Source organism: Heliangelus exortis, chromosome 5 (assembly GCF_036169615.1).
Source record: "Heliangelus exortis chromosome 5, bHelExo1.hap1, whole genome shotgun sequence".
Lineage (NCBI taxonomy): Eukaryota > Metazoa > Chordata > Aves > Apodiformes > Trochilidae > Heliangelus > Heliangelus exortis.
The window spans coordinates 34,206,422-34,226,366 of NC_092426.1; the positions used below are offsets into that span (position 1 = coordinate 34,206,422).

A 19,945-nucleotide genomic window follows, 5' to 3' on the forward strand; every position below is an offset into this window, starting at 1 on the left:
TCTGAACTAATTATTCTGGTGTCTTTCTGTGGTGAAGAAAGGAACTGAGCAATTCCAGATGTTCAGTTCAGAAGGAGAAGGATGAATTTTCTGCTGTGTACCTTTTAGATCATTAGACCCTCCAGCAAATGTTAAGTCTCTGTCAGTACATGGAGAACAAGCATCTTGCCCCTGTTGGCTAGGCTGACATAGTAACAGGAGAGGGCTTAAGTCTGTTGTTAACAAGTCAGTGTTGCATTCTTCCAGCCATGTTTACTGAACAAAATTCTCTTGAAATGGCCACAGATACTGCTCTCAAGCAGCTGTGGGATTGGGCCTTTCCACGTCCCAGCTGGGATGCAGTGGGACAGCTATTTAAATGGTAAATAGTAAATGAGATTTAGAAGGGGATAGAATGAGCTGAGCTGCAAATGATGTGCTCATCTCATTACTTGCAACTTGTTTTGCCTCCTGAACTGCAGTTAAAGGAGTTCCAACTCCTTCAACTCCAATCACCTTTTTTAGGGGAAGCAGGTGAGGGGAGAAATAGTAATATCAAACCTAGTCTCCTGTGTGAGTCCTTCACTCTGAAGCATGTGTTTATGATGCCTGGTTTGGGACTTCCACTAAGATGCTGAATTATAATAAAAGTGGTGGGTAATAGAGTGAGAAATGAAATGCCTGCTCTTTGTTTTATTAAACAGGTGCAGTGCCATACCTACACTGGATACTGCTGGTGTGTGACACCTGATGGCAAACCTATTAGCGGCTCTTCTGTACAGAACAAAACTCCTGTATGTTCAGGTACTGTGGGAGTGGCTTCAACAAATGGTAATTTGATAACGAAAGGGGGTTGGGGAGAATGGGTCCTGCTCAGAGTACTTAATCCTTTCAGATGACTTGGCCAGTTTACCTGACTTAACACTGCGTTGTGCTTGTATTGCCCAATATGCTTGCTGGTAGCACACACACACAAAATCTCACGTTTATGGGAAGTTGCTAAGGGAGCTTGGACTGTGACATGTCTGCCTTGCAGTTAGGGTGCAGACTCTCTTTCAAGGCTCACTAAGAAAAAAACCACAAAGGTAACAGCATGTGGTAGTCAAGGCAAGAGTTGCAGTGTTGCTGTGTACATCAAAACCAGAGATTCCTGTAAGAGATGGGTAACTTCTTTCCATGAACTGTAGTTTGAAGAAGAGTTCCCCAGACTATATTGAGTGGGCCAGGAGTCCTTTTTCCTGCAGAGTGCCTTCAGTTGCAGTTCTTTGAGAAACTGGTATTTGTTGGCTCTTAGCCCCTATATCTGGCATCCTGCTGTTCAAATGGATTTGGGTCTTCTGATCATGTTGCTCAATTACAGGATCCCAATATTTCTATCATGGCGCTGGACAGCACTGGGTCTGTACCACAGCTCACAAGGGAAGTAGAGAGCCAGGCTGTTATTCGTGGGTTTATTAAGTGAAGTGCTTCTGGGCTCTCAGTCTGACACTACTTTGCCATGTGGTTACTGGGACCAAATTCTGTTCCTAAGACAGAATGATGTTGTTTTTTTCTCCCCACCATTCAATATGGCAGCCATGGCTCAGATGGAATGAGGTCGGGCTCTAGATTTTCATATGGCCCTGCAGTATTTGAACCTTTACATGTGAACATGACAGCAATCAAACTTTTGTGTGTCTTTTTTATTTTTTAATCCTTTTCAATTTATTCAGTGTCCTCTTTGCTGCAGGGTGTTTTGTGGTAATAAGCAAACATTGTGACTTGCATGAGGGCTTGAGTTGAGTGGGACAACTGTCTGGAAACCAGTGAATCAATGTAGCTTGAGGGGATGCTTGCTGTTTTACAGAATTATTGAGGCTGGAAAAGACCTCTGAGATCAAGTCCAACCTATGACCTAACACCACCACGTCAGCGTGACCATGGCACTGAGTGCCACATCCAGCCTTTTCTTAAACACCTCCAGGGGTTGTGACTCCACCACTTCCCTGGGCAGTCCATTCCAATGCCTGATTACCCTTCCTGTGAGGAATTGTTTTCTGATGTCCAACCTAAACCTCTCCTGGTGCAGCTTCAGGCCATGCCCTCCTGTCCTGTCACTTGTTGCCTGGGAGAAAATCCCAACCCCCACTTGACTACAACCTCCCTTCAGGTGGTTGTAGAGAGTGATAAGGTTCCCCCTGAGTCTCCTCTTCTCCAGGCTAAACCACCCCGTCTCCCTCAGTCTCTCTTTATAAGACTTTCCCTCTGGTCCCTTCACCAGCCTCATTGCTCTCCTCTGGACCTTCTCCAGAACCTCAATGTCCTTGAAGTGAGAGCCCCAGAACTGTACACAGTACTTGAGGTGAGGCCTCACAAGGTACATGGAAAGAAAATAATAGCGATACCCTTTGTGTAAAGCGAAACGCTGCATTAATTTGGTTTAAACCTTAGAATATGACTTTCTGTATATGGTTTTGTTAAGACATGTTTTAGAATTCTGAGGATCTATTCTTTTAGTCTTGAGCTGTTTATAAAGTTGGGTTTAGCAAAGTGAAGTCATGGTGTATTGTAGGACACACAGATGTTAGGAATATGGTGACTAATATTAGGTATGTGTTTCCTACTTGTAATTCAGCTGTACATCTGTGAACAGATCTGCAAGTGAAGGTGCCCAGGTAATAGAGTTTGTCTGGAGTGTTTCTTGACCAGACTCTTGGGCCTATCAGAACTGCCTCCTTTGGTGATGACTTTTGATCCTTATTTTCTGGAGGATCATAAAACACTGGAACTGTTTAGCAATGGTGCATGGAAAAAATATTTCCTGGAAATAAAGCTCCTGAGGAAAAAAAAGCATTGTCACAGATTTTTGTACACTTTGGTAATGGATTGTTCAAAAAGCTTATATTTTCAGTTCTTTTTTTAGTGGAAAACTTATGAAACACTAAAGAAAACTGCTGAAACAAGTGTAGGATCATGTGAAGATACAAATTTTATAAATAACCCAAGATGTATGCTAATCAAGCACTTGTTGGGTGTTATTTAGTGTCTATTTTCAAGCAGCTGAAGATGTTCAGGGACTGGTTAAAATCCATTTTCTGCAAGTGGTCCTACTTAATCCCTTTCCTTTAGAAATACCCCTTGCCTTCCCTGCACACTCTCCCCACCTGTTTTTGATTTGTTCTTCCTGACATTTGCAAGTGAAAGAAGTGACTCATTAATCTTTCCTTCTTGTCCTTGTATTTATTCCAGGTTTCTTACCACTGCATTGCTCTGACCTCTTTCAAATCACTGAATCATGGCTACCCATGCCATTTGTTTATCCTCATTCTGATTTAACATGCTTAGACATAAAAATTCCTTATTGGTTGAACTCACAGACTCTGTATCCTATACTGAGCTACTGGCAAAGAAAACAGGCACTGGGTTTATATACTGACTGGGTTAAAGTGGCATTACATGTTCTGTGTGATCATGCAGCACCTAAATAGATGTTCTTTTTCCTCCCTTTTAGGTTCTGTAACTGATAAACCATCAAGCCAGGGTAATTCAGGAAGGAAAGGTGAGTTGAGTATCGTGCTTCAGCAACTTGTTTTGTAATAGCAGATGTCCAGCCAAGTCCCTTGGGATAACTCAGAACTTGGGTTCCTAACCAGTTCAGTGTGTGGGAAGCTTATGTACCTTTAGATCTATCTCCCCCTTCAAGTAGGAGGAAAAAGGTGACAGTCTGTTCATGCACCACCCCATGGAGCAGAAAATAGTGCACTCTGCTATGTGCTCATCAGCTGAGATGTAGTACATGGAAGCAGAGCTTCCCAAGGGGGCAGCTGACACAGAATAACCTCTGCTTGTTCACCTTGAAGTTAACTAATGAGCATTTCTCAGAAAAATCCCTAGAGATTAAGAAGGTTATCAGTATCACTAGTACACTGGAGTCGGGAGTGCCAGTGTTATGGTTGTGGCTCTTTTTGTGTTGAAAGGTGGGGTTTATGTTAAAAACATAAAAACTCTGGCTGGAGCAGTACTGGATTAAAACTGATCTGTGCTTGGAAACCTTGCTCTTTCGTGCATTGGGCATTGGGCCTCCTTTACACTGCTTTCTTCAGTCCTTGCTTTTCCTGAGCAAGGCACATGATGTTCTTCTACTGTGTATATTCATAGCACTTAGTATTGTTTGAAATGGTACTGGATGACCACTGAAGTATTCACTGCTGAGCAGTCGAGTTTGACTTCAGGCCTTCTCCCTTTTGAGTTCCTTACAACAGGAAAACAGTGCTGAATTCCTGCTAGTGGGGATGAAGGCTGTTTTGGGGTTTTTTTTGGTTTTTGTTTGTTGCGTTTTTTTGGGGTTTTTTGTTATTGTTGTTGTTTTGGTTTGGGTTTTGGTTTTTAGGGGGCCTTTCTTGGGGGGGTTGTTTTTGTTTTGGGGTTTTTGTTTTGTTTTTTGTTGTTTTTGTTTTTTGTTGGTTTTGTTTTTTGTTGGTTTTGTTTTTTGTTGGTTTTGTTTTTTGTTGGTTTTGTTTTTGGTTTTGTTGTTTTTGGTTTTGTTGTTTTTGGTTTTGTTGTTTTTGGTTTTGTTGTTTGTTTGGGGTTTTTTTTTGTGGTTTTTTGTTTTGGTTTTTTGCTTTGGTTTTTTGTTTTGGTTTGTCTGGTTTTTTTTCTGGGAGAAGTTTCTGTGTTGGCAACTGAAGCAGGATTTTTGCTGCTCTAAACCAGTTATTCCTGACATGTCAAAACGCAGGAAAATGCCTACCCTTAATGCCAGTACTTTAATTTGAAGAACATCTTCCATGCTGGAACTGTTAATCTCGTTCTGAAAACTCTTGAACAGGAATTACTGCTGTGTTCAGAGCTCTGCATTTTGCTCATATCTGCTCACCAGTCTACTGGTTGTGTATAGTAGCTTGGGAAAAGGTAGGGAGAAGAAAGATGCAAAGAAAGCTTTGTTCAGAGTGGATACTGAAGCCTTTTTCTTATTTCAGATAAGGATATGTCAATTTCAACCTATAATTATGGTCTAATGCATATTTGGCACCTGAATGCATCGTTTTATTTCTGTTAAGTCTGAAGTACAAGCAAATCTAAGTAGCTGTAGAAATCTGCATTATTTCTGAGTGAGGTTTCCTACCTGTTCTTCTAGAATTGGAAAAAGCTGACGTAGGATCTCATAAGAAACAGGAGGAAAAGGGGAGAACATCTAAACTTCACTCCCTTTAATAACTCGGAGGTTGGAACATGCAAAAAAACAAACTAAAAAAAAAAAAACCAAACCAAAAAAAACCCTGTAAATGGAATTAACTAATCTAAAAATTTGTACTATAAATTGATTCTCCTTGGTGTTCCCTGTGGCATTCGTTTCATGAATGATACACTTGGTCAGATGGCAGCACACATATACACCCTGTGCAGTAGCTGTCAGCAAGAGGAAAATGTTTACCTTTGGGCAAACATGCTTCTAGCAATCATGTAAACTTTGTCCCCTGTAATTCTGAATCTGCTTCAGAGTTCCTGCACAAACTTTTGGCCTTTCTCCATCAGGTAAGAGAGATACTTGCAAGCAATTATTAAATAGGACTTAAAAATCCGTAGGGCTGAATCTATTGATTAGCCAGAAGAGTAATGCTAAAAATGAATTTGGCTCACTTATCAATGTGTTTCCTTGACTTAAGTTATCTTGATTCAAAATTCCAGTACCAGCTGGTGTTGTAAGGACATTGGTACCACAGACAGTCTGGTTTCCTCGAAGCATGCTGGTTGCTGGAGGTCTGGCTTCTCTGGAGACTGGTGGGTAGCCAGCATGCATGTAACCATACATTCTAGCTGAAGGTTCAGGCTTTTTCTTTAACAATTGCCATTTGCAGGAAGAAAAAGAGCAGAACGTGGAGGGATCCAGCAGGAACTGGGTCAGTGATGACCTTGCTGTGGTAGAGGCACATCTCAGAAACCTCTAACATCACACTGAGCAATTGCCCTCTGACTGGAGCTTTTGGACTTTTCCTACTGTACAGCAGAATTCTCTTCATCCTTGGATGAGGCTCTCTGAGTGAAAGAGCATAGTCTGGTGCAGAACAGAAGCTTTCAGGAGGAAAAGGAATAGCTAAGACTTTCAAAAGTGATTCCTTTTGTCCCATTCATACAGGAATGTAAAATATGAAGCTAATAAACTTTTCATGAAGCTGGTGCCTTTCAAGTCTTCAGGACAAAATAGTTTTTGGAGGCTGCTCTGCCTTAGCAACAGTGCAGATGGGTCAACTTAAGCTGATGGGTAATAAATGAAGACTTTACTAGCATATTAGCTCTCCTTTAGAAAAGACAAATTAATGTTGGAGGAAGAAAAGACTGGTTATTGGTAATAACTCTTTCCCCAAATGGTTTGGTCTCTTTTCCATCCTGCTTAGCCTTAATTTTTGGGGAGCTGGTAGATAATGATAGTCACTAGAAGGTGTGAGGTTGTGTGATTCCCCTCACAGGCTCTCACTATTGATGAAAATGAGATGGCTTTAGGGTCATGTTGCTGGGCATGTAGCTCCAGAAGTGGCTCTGTGGAGCCTTCTGTGGAGAACAGGCAAGAAATTCTTTTTATCTTTAAATCCCATGCTCTGGTTGCCAGTGTTTGCACTGCTTCTGTTCCCCAATGATGGGATGCCAGTTACTCATACAATGTGCCCTGTAAGATAATTTAAATCAAATTAAATTGTCATCAAACATGAAAATTTAAAATAGAACATATTGATTTGTTCTGTGTCTGGGCAGGTAGAGCAGAGGGATGGAGGTATTGATGGAGGTATTTTTTGAGATGGAGTGGAAACCCAGGTTCTCCAGAACATGCTTGATGTGTGGACTTTGCAACTGAGATATTTACCATTCTTCTTTCTAGGCTGAGTTCAGACTTCAAGTGAAGAACAAGTTTCCAAGACCTTTCTCAGGGAATGCAGTTATTCTTGGATGGGATTATATCCAGAACCTGCAGATTTCTCTTGCTGTCTGTTCCTTATTCTGGCTTGTTCCTTGTCCAATCCTTTCTCTTAAGGAGCTTCTTGCACTAATTTACTCCAGTTGCTGCTTAGTTTGAAAGGCCTGAGAGACTTGGAAGATGCGTGATGTCCCCTAGAGGGCTGGATCTTCCCCCTCTTTCACATTGTGAGGTTGTTAATGTTTTAAGAAGCAGTGAAAGGCATCCTTGGAGCAACCATGACTGGATTTCTGCCCTGCCTAAAGAATGCAGAATGTCACTTTCCAGCCAAAGGGAAATTGTACCACACGTTTGAAACAAAACAAGCAAAACAGAACAAACCAAAACTTTTATTTTCTTTATCTAAGGAGTGCTGGGGCTTTAGTACCTCAAAGCTGCCAGTTTGGCTTATTGCAGCTATCTTTTAGTAGTATCTTTTGTAATCACCAAGCATGTTTTAAAAAGTAGGCTTGTCAGGCCCTGCCATTGCTTATCTCCATAAAATCATGTGGTCTTCCTTTTTGAAACTAGAAACTGAGTGAATTAAATGTGGAAAGATTGAAAATAAGTGAAAAGGGGGAAAATATCCAAATGGGAATACTGTTTTGTTAGTGGTTGTTGGCTGTTCTGGGCACTGAGGTGTTGATGCCATTTTAAAATCAGATGAATGGAAGAAATGTGAAAGGAGGCTTGGTTCTGTAATCTGGGATTGAAAGATCACACAAGTAGAGGGATTGTATGGGTTAGGTAAACAGTCAGTGTCAGTCATGAAGAGTCCTGAGTGCTATGAACATCCCTCTTTCTTAGTTTCCGCAGTGCATAAAGTTCCAGGACTGTTCTGACTTGCTTTGTTTTCACTATTGGGAAAGCTGGCAGTAGCATCTACAGTTCCCTGAACCTGGAGCAGATACTGTGATGTTGAAGGGTAAGCTCTGGCCCTACAGAAGGCAAAGCCTGCTTTGAGCTTAGACTCAATATTTGACATGTGACATGGAAAACCAATCCTTTTTGGTCCCCACATTGCTGACTTGTCTGAAGTTTAGTTTTCATCAAGACATTTTTTTGTGGGCCTATGAACATATGTATCAAATTTGAGGCTGAAGGAAGTTTCATTGGCAAGTTTAAGTAGAAGGCAAATTCTGTTTCAAAGTATATTTTGTTTGATATAATGCAAGAATTCTGCTTTCATCTATCAAGCAACAGTTCTAATCGGTAGGTTAGTCTATATAAATATGACTTAATAAAATTGTAGTTTACAAGTGTTATTATAGCAATCTACAGACTACTCATGTCTGTAATGTCTTAAGGACAGCTATAAATGCTTTTAAATGAGTAAGTCATAGTATTGGGCAGCCTGGTGAGTAGATGTAATAAGCAAACTAACAATTGATTAAGCAACATCTGTTAAGGTATTAACTGTTTATGTGCTATACGTGGATTTCTGGTGTCTGACCAATTACAGCTTGCAGAGAAATGGAATAGTTCTGGAGTCTGTGGGTGGGTTTTTCTTGTTTGGCCACTTGATAGCTCTGTGGCCTTAACACCTTTTCTTTTTTAAAGTGTTGTTAACAAAATTCGTCCCATGCTCTGAGTGTCTGGATCAGCATGCCAGGATGCTATACTATTATACTAAGTATTTCTCTAAATCTTTTGAAACAGCATCATTATAACTTTGGAATTAATAGTCCTAGACTTCCTGTCTTCTGTAGCTGTTTCTTAAAAATAAACCTGAGCATAAATTGGACAAATTGCTCGGCTTGCAGATATATGAAGCTAGAAGTTGTTTTCTTGTGCCAGGCTAACATGACCCTGTTTTGTTTGAGTATCCATGTCCTGCAGAAGAATCTAGACATCTGAAGATGAGTGTTGTTTTCTTTCAAATCAATGTAATGCATCAGGAAATATATTTTGTCATAGGTCCAGGGACTTGGTTGAGAAACTGGAAGTTCTTTCAGCTCCTTTGCCCCATGAGCTCTGACAAGGTTCTCTAGAAGAGAGAGAAACTGTGAAATTGTGCTGGGAAAACTTCAATGTATGCAGAGCATGTGTGCTTGTAAATAAGGTAGGGAGAGGCTGGAGAAGCAGTCACAGTGTTTGTTCAAGTCTGAGATGGCACCTATGGGGATTAAAGCTGCTTTGGAATAGATCTAGATGCAGTAATAGCTCCCCTCCATGGGCTCATCTGGGGTTTTGTTTTATGTTGACAGGAAGAGAGATGTATTGCAAAATGCTTTGATAAAGGCTAAGGAGGGGAGAAGTCCTCCTGACAGACTTAATTTCTCTAGGCTGTGTCCATGTCTTTTGCTTTATGTCACTGTGCTCAGCTTGGTGCTCAGATCATGATGGGATGTTCAGGTGCTTCAGCAAAGCAATTCTCAAGTGTTAAGGACTGGACAGGCTTCATCTTGACTGTTCTGCTGCTCAAAAATACACCTTTAAATGATGAAGGTTCTTAAGATCTGTTGTCTTAGGCCTATTTTGAACAGTCAATCTGTAGACCTCTGGCAGTCTGTAGCTTAGAGGAATGAGCCTCCTGCTCTTCAAATAAAAATATTTTGAGAATCCCATGTCATTTGTAGCCTGTTGTTAATTTTTGAGGTGTGATTTGTTCCATGTGTGCAGGTTTCCTTCTGAAACACGTTAGATCCTTTGGTGATTCTTCTAGCACGACAGAGTTAGTGTGCCTGTCTGCCTCCCTCCCTTGTTTTCCATTGCTCCCCTCATATAGAAAAATAATTCATTCTATTTCATAATCAAATACAAAAACTCTTTAGACTAAATTCAGATTCTGGGGTGAGTTAACTGGAGCAATATATTTAGGAGAGTAGAGCTGTGCTCACTCAAACTCTGAATCTCTGCTCTTAATGATCCTAGGGGGGAAACCTGTAGAAACAAGCAGTGAAAAAAAATCAGGTTTTTTTTTTTCTCCCCACTTTCTCTCCTTTGCACGTATGCAATGCAGACGTAGCAGTGAGGTATCCATTCTCTTAGTCTGCAAGGAAATGAGAAGGAGTATTGTAAGCCCAAGACTAGTCCGGTTGTCAGCCAGAAATTAGTCCTCTAAAGGAGAGAGGGACTGGTGAGAGAAGAGGTTGGGAAAAGGGAGCTGGAAGGGGAAAAGTACTCTGAGATAGGTTCAATGCACATGGCTAGAGATGGAAGGGGTGCCTGCTTCCTCAGCATGCAGGTGTCAGGAGAAAGGAAGGAGCTTGTGTTCTTATACACAGGCATGTGTATGGGGGAGCAGGGTCAAAAATTTAGACTATTTACTTAATCCCTTTGAAGGGCTTTTATTCTCTTCTGTTTTCTTTTCGTGTTTAACAGACTGCTTTACAGGGGACACGTGTGGTAATTAACACATGCAGCTGTAGGGCTTCAGCCATATGTCTGAATTTCAAATGGCCATTGATCTGGGAAATATGCTGCCGTCTCTACCCCCCACATATAGGCTGTATTCCTTGAAGATGTGGGTGGATTTATAAAGTCTTTACACTGAAGAGACCAGAGCTGGAAGGAGAGGAATGAAAGGGAATGTGTGATGCTGGGGAGAGAGGGAAGAAAGGCTGAGATTCCAATCACTCCCCTCATGTCCCTTGCCAGTGTGTGTTTCAGGTAGCTTCTAAAATGTTTTCAAAGCTATTGTAATGATCATTACTCATTACTCATATGAAGCTTGCATAATAATTTTCTTCCTCATTCAGCAAAGCAGTTTAAGGTCAGAATCATAATGTCCTTTTGGGCTTTCTTGCTGTGCTCCCTTTTCCTCAGCTGCAGGTATCTGGCCCCTTTCACAGCCTGCAAGTGGCAAAATGGAGTTGACTGTGTATTCTGAGCAGCTCTTTGGGAGAGGTAGTCAAGGAGGGGTTGTGTGTGTTGAGGGAGAAAACAGAGAATACTTCATATCAAAGCAGAGGCTCCTGAAGAAAGATGTGTTGTATCATAGGTAGAACAAAACCAGAGAGGCTGAACTAAACAGTCATATGGTGGTTGTTGCTTTTGCCAACTCTGATCAGGCAACTGTTGACAGAGCTATAGAGCTCCCTGCAAACTTCCCTCCAAGTTTAGGGCAATGTCAAGTGCTAACATCTTGCTGTGAGATACGGTGTCTTAAGTGAAATATTTCTTTGTGTGGAAACTTTTTCACTCCCTGTTTTATTTCAAATGTCACTCAAGACACCGAGCCAAATGGAATATGGTTCAAAATTAAGGAACTGTAGGTTAAAATCCTGCAGTGTCTATTATACTTGTAGTGCTTACAGGGTGAGATAAAATGTATCCAAAATTCCAAATAGGAAGCTATAAAAAAGTAACTCTCTCTTTTCGCTGCTTCCCATCCTTCAGTCTATTTTTAAACATTCTCAGTGCTGCCCATTGCTGATTCCTTGATCTCATCACTCACTTGACAGTGTAAGTAATGCTGACACTTTGGAGGTGTTCCTACTCTGGAAAAAAGCTTCGAACAACTACAAACAATCCTAATAGCATGTACTTCAACTCTTACTGAAGGGGCACTATGATTTACCCATCACTTTTAGTGTTGCTGCTACTGCTCTGTTTTCTATTCTGCCTGTCCTCTCCTCTCCACTTTCCCTGTGAAGCTTACTGTGAGGACTCTCTGGAGCAGCCATGTACCGTACAGCCTCTTCTGACTCTCATTCCTTTTCTCCCTTAATTACTTTGGACACTGCTCCTTCTTGGAACAAGATGGCCTAACATCCCATCTGTGGATTGGCATGATTTTTTCCAAATAGTTTGGCTGTAGTATAAATAGATTTGCACTTGAATACAACTTCTGTTGTAGGCCGCCTGCTATCCAAATAGAAGGCCTAATTTTTCTTTATTCACTGTTTATTATAGCTATTTTATTTCCTTTCAATTCTTTATCTTCCTGAAGAACAAGGTCATTCCTATTCTTCCTCTCCTCTTCATACCTTTTGATCCTTTTCTCTAGAGGAAAAGAGAAGTGCTGGATTTACAGCCATATAATTGCTGGGTTGCATTTACCCCAGCAAAGCTTTTCTGTACCAGTTATCTCTGAGGGTGTCTGATGATGAAAATGAGTCTTTAAGACTCAGTTTTGAAACTGAGTACCACCCCTACAGCCAGCTGCCATTGTCCTTCAGGAAGTATGTCAGTCCTCAACAAGCATCAGGTAGTCGTGATATTTGGTAAGAATCAGTTTTGGATGCTATGTGTTATGACTGATCCCCAAACCCATCCAGTGTCCTTGGTTGTTTTAACTATCCATTAGTCCATTATCCATTTAACTATCCATTTAACTCCATTTCTCCAATATCATTCCTCCTTGTCATACACACACTAAAGAACTTTTAAAGGACAGCTAAGTACACAGCCAAATGAAAAATATTCTTTACTTCTGAAGGGAACCTCTTTCTGCAGCTTATATGAGTTCTTTAGGTTTGAAGATTTCCCTATAGCCTTCCCATGTGTAGTTGTAGCTGAGCTTTTTACACCACTGAAATTACTGCTGATACATAAATAAAATAGCTACACTCAGTGGTGGTCACAGGTCCTCATCTTTAGTCATGCAGAACATCAGTAGGAATTGTGAAACATCTCTCTACTGTGACAGGTAGGCTGTGATTCTGTCTGAAAGGTTACCAGATGACCAAAGCAGAGCCTGGACACTGAGCTGTGGCTCTGAGGTTTGCTCCACTTCTCATTCTTCAATAAGTATTTTAATTATTGTGTTTTTTTAACCATGCTCACATGATGGTGAGAATGGGCTCGCATCTTGTGCACTGCAAAATGCAATGTTCTGAGATTTTCTGCTGTGTGAAATAAACAGGTTTACTTGGTTATTGTACCTTGTCTTGCATTTCTAGGCAAGCTGTACAGTGGGATCAATGGACTCTAGGCCAAAGAGGGATGTTAATGTTGTCCCTGCTGCTGCTTTGCTGCTTTTCTGAGGTATATTAAAAATAGAAAGCAGGATTAATTCTGACAGCATGAGATTGGGAATATATATATATTTTTTTTTTATTATTTTTTTTTTTTTTTTTTTTTTTTAGGTAAAAGTATTGTGTAGTTTATGCAGTCATTAAGAAATTACTTTTTTATTATCTCAGTAGGGTGGCAAGAACAGCAGCAGGACAGAAAAGATGTAGCAATACAAGAGAAGTACTGCCTTCTTCGTGTGTTTCTTTTGTTTGTGGTTTTGTTTTTTTTTTCCTGGCAATTTTAGCCACTTGGAGTGAATTGAAAGTTCTGACTTAAATTAAGACAATTAGAATCATTACCAAGCAAGTTACAGTTCTCTTTGGGCCAAGGATATAACTGAAGGAGTTAAGCCTTGGTTCTATAGGTCAACCCTGATGACAACAAGGTCTATTTCTAAATTATAAAATGCCGTGTGATTTCTGTATAGATTTACAAATTAAAATGCTGCAGGAAGTGTTGGGGGAGCGTGGGAATAACAACATCTCTGAAGATGTCAGGGGGATGGGGGCAGCGCTTTCACAGCCTGAGAGTGATTTCACATTGTTCAAAATAAAGCTTTTTGTGCAAATCTAGGCTGGAGATGGTCTCAAACTACCCTGACGTTTATTACCTGCTTCTGCTTTTGAGCAAATAAGGTTCAAATCTGGCTTTGGGCATGTATTTTCCTATGAATTCCAAATCTTTGAAGAGAACTGTTTGGGTAGGAATTTGGCTGTGGAGTCTAGGAATTATAAAACTATGTAAGGTAAAATATATGACAGGTCTTCATCTACTTCTCTGCACATCTGCTGTGGATAACTTGCATTGGTAAAGTTCTCCTGTTGGACTTCGACTTAAAAATTAACTGAAGGTTATAATTCATTTCAATAGCAGGACTGTGAGCAACTCCCTTGTTCTGAATTACTTTGGTATTCAGGCTACTTGAGAGATACTGCTGCTGCTTGTCCTGCAGAATTGGTTAAGACTGGTTTACAGTTCACAGTTTAGAGAGAAACTGGCTGAAACCCAAGAAATTGGTTTTCACAGGTTTCAAAGTTCTGAACTTCTAATTTATTACTTTCTCAAACAAAAGAGAGATCACAAACTTGTGGTTCCCTGCTGTCTTCCCAAATTAGTTGATAGCACTATAGTTGGGATCTTAGCTTGAGAAAAGAGAGAGCAAAGGGTGGGTCTTAAGTTTGAATGAGGAGAGTGTTCTAAATTCTGGCTTTATTATTTTAAGGTTCTTGCTTTGTCTTCTGCTTGAACTATGCCTGAACATAATGCACGTTTCTATGAGTGGGTTAAACCAGCAACTTTTCATAAGTACTGAAGTGAATTAACAGCACTATAAAGTTCATAATCAGCTCAGCTTAATTTTCTGAGCTTTCAAGGCTGCTGCTTTTTCCTGGGGTAACATGTATGTCTCTGCAATGACACCAGAATCTTAGTTTTGCCACCAGAACAGTTAAGTGTGATGGCTTGGTTTTTATCTGCATGGTTCTCCATTTACCAGTACTAGGAAGATTTTTATATTTTTTTCTCCTCAGAAAGATTTGCATAACTTACAGAACTGAGTCAGGTATTGAAGTGGTAAGTACTATTGGGCTTGGTTGAAACAAGTTCAAATTCACTTCAAATCTGAATTTGGATCTGAGCTTTCCCAGGGGTAGGTGGTATGTTTGGACATTGTGTTGGTTTGACCTATTATAGTGGGAGCTCTGAAGTGCAGGTCCAGGTGTGGATCCTCACAAGTATGAGGCATTCAGGGCCACTTATTTAAACTGACTCCTTTTAATCACTAGGTAATTGAAATAATGTACCACTGGATCTCTTTTTGGGGAAAGTGTCTACAGCATTGTATCTGAAGGGTAATATCTTGCTGTGCCTTTATTTTTATTTTTTTTGAAAGGAGCTGTTCAAAAGCTACAAAGAACGAGTTAGAAGGCAGGTTTGTTTTGGTTAATTACTGTAGAAGTACCTTGAGAACTGAAGCAGTAAATGAGGACTTGAAATTTTAGAGAAATCCTATCTGAATCTTGGGATTCAACATTTTTAAAGCCACTGAATCCTGGAGACCAGAGCATTGCTGTTAATACAGAGTGCTTTTCCAGAGCCCTTTTGACACATTTGCTTTTGAAGGACCAGGCTGAGGAAGAGGGAGCTCTTTGTCTCTGGTCAGAATAAACTCATTGTACACCCAGACAATTAACTCTTCAATCGACTTACCAGCCTCTGTAAAGCATTCTGGTCCCCTCTCTATCTCCAGTTCTATTCAGGCACTTCAGCACACCAATGTTTTTTGTTTATTATGCTGAAAAATTCCTTCACAAGAATAGTCAGAGCCGATCAACATTGTCCTCCCAACAGCATTTATCTCCTTCTGGCAGTGAATGTGTCAATCAGGAATCAAAAAGCCAAACAGAGGAGGCTTTGAATTGTGTCACGGGGGTCAGAGTTACTTCCAGCTGCCTGTGCCTGGGATAGACTTTCTCGCCTGGAGAAGAATTGTGCTGCCATACAAATGCACCAACTGCATTGGACCACAAAGTCTGTGGGGCTTGACTGACTTTTTCTTTCATGTTGATGCACCTGCAAGGGAGATGTGAGGAGGAAGCGGGGGGAACTAATGCCTTCCAGAAGGCAAAGTCTCCTCATCCTATCTGGATGATGCCTGGAATGCAGTGTTGAAGTAAACACTGCCTGTGCCTGTAAGACCTACAGAACAAATTATGTAGGAAGGGAAAAAAACACTGCAGGGACACTGCAAGTCCACTACTGCAATAAAGATCTCCTTAAGCCATACAGAGCTCTTTCATGTTCAGGCTTGGGCACATTTGCACCATTTAAAGCAAAACTTTTCTGTATTTTGGTCCCTGTCCAAGTGTTTGTGGGTTCTTAGACACAAAGGGAGCACATGATGCTGTTTCTTAAATGAAGGCAATAAAGAGTGAGAACTTGCTTTTGCCGATTTGGTTTTAAAAGCTGCAGTTTTTCTTAACACCTGTGGGATCTCCATGCATAGAAGTAGTTGGACTTAAAGGTCTTTTTCATCCAAAGCAATTCTATGAAAAGGGGTGTGAAAACCTGGTAGTCTGTCTGCACTGGTGCATGTGCATTTCAACTTCTTTGCAAAAAATTATCTTGATTTGGCTGGATTGCAAAGATTTCACTTTTTTAAATGAATGCTAACTTTCTGTATTTATATTGGTGATACATGTTTCTCTATGAGAAATTGCATAGACTATTAAATTGTGATTTGCTGAAACTGTTACACTTTTTGTAGGGAATGACTGTGATTAAGACAATTTTTTCCACCCCTACAATACTGGAAGGGAAATGTATTTTTGTATAACTCGTCATGTAGTGCAAACCCAGTTTTGTTGTCTTTTTTTAACACTTTAGACAGCAGTCCCAAGCCTGGGGGTAATACATAGAAATGTTGAAGTTGTAAAATTGAATTTTCAGGGTTCAGGAACTGCACAGATACAGGGAGTTTGAGTTGACCTGGGAGATCTTTGTTGCCTCTGACTGGAGTTACTAAAACAACAGAGAGGTGTATGTATGAGTTAAGTCCCTCAGGAGTGATCAAGCTCAAAGCTGTTCTGACTTTTCTCTACCCTTAAAGGTGGGCTTTAGGATCAAACAGGTTGTGTTAAGAATTCATTCACAGTCCTGGGTATTTATGCTCTAAGCTGCCTATTTAGCTTCAGCTGTGTTCTGTAATAGCTCACCCCAAAACTGATGATGGTAAGTGAAGGAAGTGCTAGACACTGGGGAAAGACTGCCTCCTCTCAGGGCAGAGCTCTGCACTTAAAATTGTAACCCTCTTATTCTTCCTCAAAGTCTGGGAACCATTGATATTCAAGCTGTAGACTTTAAAAAAGTTTAGATTTTGTACAAGGTCTGGATGGTTGACCCCGTAAGCACTGGTGCTCTTTAAAATGGTAGAATAGATTCCAGTGAGAACACAAGCGATGTACTGAAGACTGCTGAAAAAGAATCTAGATGTTGGTCTAATAACATAGTGATGCAAGTTTACAGACTGCTTTGGCAGTGGGTATATTTTCCCTTGTAGGAGATGAGACATGGGAAGTTAATTCTATCACCTAGGTTTTGCTCTTTCTCCAGCTGCCTTTAGGTGGCTTGAGGGAAGAGCAGTGATCCACAGCAGCAGCAATTTCCTTCCCATTTTTCGATAGTAATTTATGCTTTTTCTGTGTCAGGGTTTTCTCCTGACACAACTCAAGTTGCTCCTGGCCTCTGTGCCTGTCATTCAGAAAAAAAAAGATCACTTTGCTTCATGTGAAAGACAACTGTTAAATCTCCTTGTCCCTCAATCCTAGTTACACTTCAGTCATTCCAGACATGGATACTTGCTAGATATTCCGCAAGGATGAGGCTAAAGGAGGGGAGGCCTAATGGGACCATGGAGTTCTTGCCCATCAGTATCAGATCTGGTCACACAAGTAGTTGTCCCTGTTTTGAGTTATTGTCAGGCTAATACAACAAAAGCTGTTCTTGAGCATCTGAGCCTCTGACAGTAGTGTAGTGGAAGTGGGCTTCTGGCTTGCAGCCATAGTATCTTAGTGTGACAATGGCTTGGGGAGAGTTGTTTGAACCTACCTGTTTCACTCTTACCAATGATGAGATAAAAATGCTGGGTTTATGTTGACATGAGTTGAGCCAGAAAAATCCGTTCAACTTTTACAAGTGTGTGCTAGGAAAAGGAGGCTTATTGGAAAGGAGTTACATGGCTTTAAAATTATGTCCCATCTGGAGGTTTTCTGTTGAGTGATGCAGTCTGTGTTCAGTGGTTGTCTTGGAAAAAGAAATCAAATATTCATGGTGGGTTGTAAAACGTGGAAGAGAAGCATGCCAATGCAGTTTTTCAAGGCTCTGAGAATATTCTGTCATCAATGGAAATGATATTTGGTAGTTCTTCAGTACAAGAGTTCCTGATCTGGAAGCATTGCCACCTAGAGGGATTAGGAAGCACTTACTTGACCTCTTTGACCTCTTTGTTGGTGACATGCTTTGTATGAGGAACTATTGCAGTGACATGTCTTTTTTTGAAGAAAGGAAAGGAACACCTGATGAACATACTTCATTGCCTTTAGCTCTGAAGTAACCATATCCTGTACATCTTGTGATATATCACAGGAGTCCCCAGATCCCTGCAATCACTTGTTTTTTTTGTTCTGTGTTAAAATGGTTCTTGAAGGAATATGAAATGTTTGTTCAGAACCATCAAGTATGTAAAATAGAACCTATTCTTTGTTTACCAGGAGCAAATAGGCCTGTGGAACAAATGTTCAGTGTGAGGAACAGTGTACTGAGCAAGAGGAAAAATCAAATCAGAGCGCACAAGTATTAGGGTTGTTCTTCTGCCCAAAGGGCATGGCAGAAAAGCTTTTTGCCATAAGCTAATTTGAAACACTGAGACCTACTGAGAGTTCTGAAGGTTTAAGAAATAGATTTGTTAGTTTCAGAGTAAGAAGCTGGCAGCTGGGAAGTGAGCATGGTGTTTTTAATAAAGTGCAATTTTTGTCTTTTATGTGTTTATTTCCTGACCTTTAAAAAATATTCAGAAATATCCTTGGCTTTTGATTTTTGAAATATAGTGAGTGTAATTACAGGACTCTTGTCAATTGCATTTTTTTATGTATGTGTGATGAAAGAACTGTACTTGAGCGAGCAGGGGAATAATTAGACTTCCCCCTACTTGCAAAACCCTTAATACTGTACTGGGTGCTGATGCAATGTGGACTTAGTGATAATTTGGCCTTAGTTACCCAGTGAGAAAATTATTATGTAGTTCAGAGCCATTTTACTGAGATTATCTCAAACAAACCCTTCAGTTAAAAGGTTTTTTGTGGCATTTTTGTCTATTTCTGCATTTTTCTGTCTAATACTCTCCAGTAGCTTTATGCCTAAATTTATTGAAAAACTGCTACAAAAATCTTGAAGAAAGTATTTCCCAAACTGTAATTGCTACCATCTCTGTTATTCACACACAGACACAAGGCAAAAAGAAACCCCTGAACCTGAGGCATTCCAAATTCTGCCAGAGTTCACATAATGGTTTGGATAAAGTGCTGTGGCTCATATCCACTCCTCATTTTTCTCCATTGTTGACTTCAGGGTTGCTGCTTTAAAGCTGAAAAGCTGTTTTGTAACTATTTGGTGCTGAAGCGTTCAGTAGGAACAATAAGAATAAACTTACTATCCTGGTAATTTTCATAGAATCATAAAGTGTTAGGGATTGGTAAGGACTTCTAGAGATCATCGACTCCAATGCCCCTGCAAAAGCAGGATCACCTGGGGCAGGCCACACAGAAACACATCCAGGCAGTTTTTGAAAGTCTCCAGAGAAGGAGACTCCACAACATCACTGGGCAGTGTGTGCCAGTGCTGCATCACCCTCACAGTAAAGAGGTTTCTTATGTTGAGGTGGAACTTCCTATGTTCTAGCTTATACCCATTATTCCTTGTCCAAAAAGACATTGGCCCCTTCCTCTTGACACATACCCCTCAGATATGTATAGATATTAGTAAGATCCCCTTTCAGCCTTCCTTTCTCAAGGCTAAACAGCCCCAGTTCTCTCAGTTTTTCTTCAAAAAAGAGATGTTCAGTTCCCTCAGTCATCCTCATAGCTCTCTGTTGGACTCTATCCAGTAGATCACTGCCTCGGTTTTTGTGCCACTTTACTTCCTTTTGTGTATATCTCAAGAATTTTTCACCTTTCTAGTTCTTCTCTTGAGTATCTTTTGAAGTTTGGGGTTGATTTTCCAATCTGTAAAAACAATTATGCTGATTACATATTGCTCAGTTCTTCGTTACACTGTGACACATCATCCTAAATAAATAACAAGCCATAGCTCTGGTTTCTGGGATCTTGAAGAAGCAGAACAGCCTATTCTAACAAAAAAAGTAAAGATTAACTGTTTACCTTTATCCAAAGATTTTTTTTTTCTGTTTACTTTTTATCCAATAAAATCTCTCTTCTTGTGAATTAAGCAAAATTCAGGATTTTTTTCCAAGAAATCAGTTGCTCGACCTTTTAAACAAAAATACTGCTTATCCACATTAGTGAT

The 19,945-nt window shown here is 40.3% G+C and overlaps 1 protein-coding gene across 6 annotated transcripts in view; it reads left to right on the forward strand.

Moving 5' to 3' along the window:
- SMOC1 (SPARC related modular calcium binding 1) overlaps nucleotides 1-19,945 on the forward strand; it is a 128,119-nt gene that overhangs the window by 55,140 nt on the left and 53,034 nt on the right. For all 6 annotated transcript variants that reach the window (XM_071744499.1, XM_071744498.1, XM_071744500.1 and 3 more), the window contains exons 4-5: nucleotides 684-783; nucleotides 3,470-3,517. In XM_071744499.1, coding sequence (XP_071600600.1) covers nucleotides 684-783; nucleotides 3,470-3,517 — 148 coding nt within the window. The remainder of the gene's footprint in view (nucleotides 1-683; nucleotides 784-3,469; nucleotides 3,518-19,945) is intronic.